The sequence below is a fragment of the Podarcis raffonei genome, chromosome Z, assembly GCF_027172205.1.
Source record: "Podarcis raffonei isolate rPodRaf1 chromosome Z, rPodRaf1.pri, whole genome shotgun sequence".
Classification (NCBI taxonomy): Eukaryota; Metazoa; Chordata; class Lepidosauria; order Squamata; family Lacertidae; genus Podarcis; species Podarcis raffonei.
Window position 1 is genome coordinate 22081791 of NC_070621.1, and position 4679 is coordinate 22086469.

The 4679-nt window shown below is 51.0% G+C and overlaps 1 protein-coding gene across 1 annotated transcript; it reads left to right on the forward strand.

The window, feature by feature from the left end:
* Window positions 1-1399: 1399 nt before the first annotated feature.
* On the forward strand, window positions 1400-3839 carry LOC128406416 (uncharacterized). Its single transcript, XM_053373798.1, has 2 exons — window positions 1400-2126; window positions 3430-3839. Exons 1-2 carry the CDS (start codon window positions 1539-1541, stop codon window positions 3517-3519), a joined length of 678 nt encoding a protein of 225 aa, XP_053229773.1. The 5' UTR covers window positions 1400-1538; the 3' UTR covers window positions 3520-3839.
* The last annotated feature ends 840 nt before the right edge of the window (window positions 3840-4679 follow it).

Sequence of the window (4679 nt, forward strand, 5' to 3'; positions counted from 1 at the left end):
GTTTTAAATGCTGGGTTTTTTTAGTTTGTTTTTGCTCTCTTGTGGCTGGGATCAATGTTTAGCTGGAGCTGGGGATTAGTTTAATTTTAGTTTCTACTGTCTTATTGGTTTATAGTATATTTGTATTCTGTTCTGAAGGGGAGAAGCGCAGGTTAATTCTGTGTCCAGGGCAGCTGTCTACCAGCTCCATTTGGTACGCAGGCTGAGACCCTACCTGCCCGCGGACAGCTTCAACCAGAGTGGTGCATGCTCTAATTATCTCCCGCTTGGACTACTGCAATGCGCTCTACGTGGGGCTACCTTTGAAGGTGACTGGGAAACTACAATTAATCCAAATGCGATAGCTAAACTGGTGACTGGGAGAGGCCACCAAGACCATATAACATCGGTCTTGAAAGACCTACATTGGCTCCCAGTACGTTTCCAAGCACAATTCAAAGTGTTGGTACTGACCTTTAAAGCCCTAAACAGCCTCGGTTCTATATACATGAAGGAGTGTCTCTACCCCCACTGTTCAGCCCGGACATTGAGGTCCAGCGCCAAGGGCCTTCTGGTGGTTCCCTCACTGCAAGACGTGAGGTTGCAAGGAGCCAGGCAGAGGGCCTTGGTAGTGGCGGCCTGTGGAACATCCTCCCATCAGATGTCAAGGAAATAAACTGCTATCTGACTTTTAGAAGACATCAGAAGGTTTCTGATATTTGATGCTTTATTATGTTTTTAATACTCTGTTGGGAACTACCCAAAGTAGCTGGGGAAACCCAGCCAGATGGGCAGGGTGTAAATAATGTACTACTACTACTACTACTACTACTACTATTATTATTATTATTATTATTATTATTATTATTATTATTATTACTGAATAAACTAATTAAATATATGTAGCATTGGCTCATTTGAAGAGGCACTATTATGAGTATGTAGATACTGGCTCAAGGACTAAATAAAAGAAAACCACATAACTTTGTTACAGAAATATCCGCCCTCACTTCCCCACAGGTAGGCGGGGTTTGCGGCACCGAGTGGGGCTCCCTGGGCGGGTGCCACCCACCTGCTTGAGCCAGCCTTTGACCCACCCTCGACTAGGGAGGACAATGGACGGCCGGCCAGGAGTGGGCCTAAGGCCAAAAGAAAAGAGGCTGACTCCTTGGCTCAAGCCTCAGGCTGTGAGGACGGCCTCCTCGCCTCTGTGCAGCTAGGCTGCAGGCGCTAGGCTGCATGCTTGCTTGCCCTGCTCGCCTTTCAGCGGCGGCAGGAGGGCACTGCTTCCTGCAGCCGCTGGCCCGGGGCGCTGCAGGCCTGAGCGGGCTGCTGGGTTTTACGTCAGCGGGGGGTGGCATTGCCGCCAGCCACCGGTGTTGCTGACTTGAGTGAGTGGCGTGGGTCCCAGCCAGGCCTGCTTGTTTTGCGGGGGTGGGTGCTTGGCATAGCTCCCCTGCTGCTGCTTACCCTGATGGCCTGGCTGCTTACCTTCTCCCCTGGTGGCTGCTGCTTACCCCAATAGGGCTTGGCACTAACTATCTGGGCATCGCAGAAAAATGGCAGGGGACTCTGCAGCTTTAGCATATGGTGAGCTGTTCTGCGAGAGGGCGGCTGAAGAACCCAAGGCGCGTTGGGACATCAAGGACAATGATCTTTGGTCCGAAGTAGTGGCCCCAAACTTCCAAAAAAGGGCTTTTGGGGAGAAGTCAGGCAAACCCCCCTCCAAAGTGCAAAGGGTGGCTATGTCAACTTGTTGGGAGTTTAATAATGGGTTGTGCAGCAGGGACCAATGCCGTTTTGACCATGCTTGCGAGCGCTGCGGTGGTCCTCACTCATGGACTGTTTTCGGGCTAAGCCCCCTTTTTGCAGTTTTCGAAAAACAGGATTGGGGAGTAGAGCCAAGATGCCAAGGGAGACTCTGGAGCCTCTACCTCCGGAGCCTAGCAAGCCAAGGCTACCTCCCAAAAATGAGGTTTTTTTCCGCCCTAGCCCCAACCCCTGTCCACCTCTCCGCGATGTTACCATTGTTACAAGCTTATCCCAACAGGACCGCAGCCAACTACTTGGAGGCAGGGTTCCAATATGGCTTCCACATCCCTGTCTCCAGTTCACCGGTATCCAGAACCCCTCCCAATCAAAAGTCAGTAAGGGAAATGCCCCTTGTTGCATTTAACAAAATTGAAAAAGAGTGGCGTTTAGGCAGGGTGGCCAGCCCTTTCCCAGCCCCACCGTTCAAAAAGTTTATAGTTTCCTGGTGAGTTCTGCATGATGCACAACTTGTCTTATCCTAGGGGTGGGTCTGTAAATGATGCCATAACGCGGGAGCATTGTTCAGTTAAATATGTGTCCTTGGACGTAGCCATCAAAATGATCAGAGAATTGGGCCCTGGGGCCTTATTGGCAAAATGCGACATCGAGTCAGCCTTTCGGCTGCTCCCAGTTCATCCTGAAGATTTTTGGCTCCTAGGGATAGCTGGTATTTTGACAAGGCTATGCCCATGGGTTGCTCTGTGGCCTGTGCGGCCTTTGAAACTTTCAGCACATTTATTGAATGTCCTTCAAAACTACATCTGGTTCCCCTTTTATGGCCCATTACCTGGATTACTTTCTGATTATGGCGGCCCCAGACTCCCCTGTTTGCGCCCTATCCTTAGCTACATTCATGCGCCTTGCGGCTGACTTTGGCATACCTCTGGCTGCTGAAAAGACTGAGGGCTCTTCTACTATCCTTTCCTACTTGGGTATTGAACTTGACACAATTCGGCAGTCATCGCGCCTCCCGCAGACCAAGCTGGAATCCTTGAAAGCGTTGCTGGAGGCAACACTCGGGGTTAAAAAGACCACCCTTTCCCAGGTGCAATCCCTATTGGGTCATCTTAATTTTGCATGTAGGGTAGTTGCGCCAGGCCGTGCCTTTTGTGCCCGTCTGGCACGGCTCATGGCCGGAGGGGTAGCCCCTCACCATCACATCAGGGTGACAAAGCAGATAAAGGACGATCTGAGGGTTTGGCTTGCATTCCTGCAAGATTAAATGGGGTTTCATTTTGGCAGAAGAGCCTTAACCCTGGGGTGGAGTTCCAGGTCCATTCTGATGCTTCTGGCCGCTTTGGCTTTGGTGTGTTCTTCAGAGGATATTGGTGTGCCCAGCCGTGGCCATCTTCTTGGCATGCAGCAGGCATCACTTGGAATTTAACCTTTCTAGATTTTTCCCCTATTCTAGTCGCCATTCGCATCTGGGGAACCCTCTTCTCGAATTCCAGGGTCTGTTTCTGGTCCGGCAGTCAAGCGGTGGTAAGAGTTATATCTAGGCAGTCAGCAAAGTCCATGAGGGTCATAAGGGTGCTGCGCCTGTTTGTGCTGGAGTGCCTGTGGCACAATATTTATTTCACTGCCCGCTTCATACCTGGCCTTAACAATAACATTGCTGATGTACTGTCTCGTTTCCAGATGGAGCGTTTCTGCGAGCTGGCGTCAGAGGCAGCCCAGACTTCAGACGCCTTCCCAGACAATCTGTGGGAGATTGGAAGCGAGAAGTAAACCAGGGAGTATTGTCAGCAATAGCACCCTCCACTAGACGTTCTTATTCCAGGGCCTGGAACACCTTCGGGTGTTTTCGTGGCACCAAAACACATTGCGCTTCCGAGGAGGAGGTGCTTCAATTCATGGTGCTCCTAAAGCGCAAGGGCCTTGCCATAAAACTTTACTGCTTTACAGGGCAGCTATCTCATTCTTTTGTAAATTCCTTCACTGGCCAGACCCCTGTGACAGCTTCCACGTCAAGAAGCTGCTGGCTGGGTGGCCTCGTGTCATTTCCCCACGTCAGGATGGCAGGAAGCCTATCACTATCGACACACTCAATCTAATTTGGAAAAATTAGATTTTTCAATTTCAAATTTCAAAACACGTCTCTTTCGGGCTGCATTCTCCCTAGCCTTTTTTGGCGCTGTGTGCATTGGGGAGTGTTTGGCTGGGTCTCCTCAATCAGGGCTGGCAGACACTGACATTAAGTCCGCCCACTGAATGTCAAGATTCGATCCTCAAAAACTGACCAATTGCAGAAAGGGGTCATGCTGGTGCTGTCCCCGACAGAACAGCTGGGCCCCTGCCCATATCATGACACACGCTGCTTCTTCAGGGTCCGGCCTCAGTGCAAGGGCCCTTTCTTCATTCAAACACGCGGCCGTTGATGTGGTCACAATTCACAGCAGTCTTACGCGAAGCCTTATTGGCTTGTGGCATTAGTCCCCAGGAATATTCCGGGCACTCCTTCCGTATCAGGACTGCCACTTCAGCGGTGGTACAGGGTTGGGACCCTGCCCACATCAAGACACTGGGGTGCTGGCGCTCTGCAGCCTACAAAAGCTACATTTGTCTCGGCTCCTCCTCCTTACCGCTTGCAATTTAATTTTCTTACAGGTTCACCCTCCATGAAGATCTGGGTTATAGGCCACAGCATTGTCCATTGGGCAGCGGATTATGCATGTTCACACAGTGGTGGCATAACCTTAACATCCTCCCCAAGGTACGCATTTATTGGATTGCCCAGTGGGGCATGCGTTGGCGGAGCTTGATACCCATGCTGCGTAGTGCCACGGCGGTGCATGGCCCTCCGAGGGTCGTGATTATTCATGCGGGAGAGAACGATCTAGTGGAACAAAAAGGCATTGCCCTGGCCCTTGCTGCAAGGGCAGATATAA

Coding starts and splice junctions, on each gene's coding strand:
- LOC128406416 (XM_053373798.1), top strand. CDS start 1,539: ATGGCAGGGGACTCTGCAGCTTTAGCATATGGTGAGCTGTTCTGCGAG. Junction 2,127..3,429: donor CCCCTCCCAATCAAAAGTCA/GTAAGGGAAATG, acceptor TCTCGTTTCCAG/ATGGAGCGTTTCTGCGAGCT.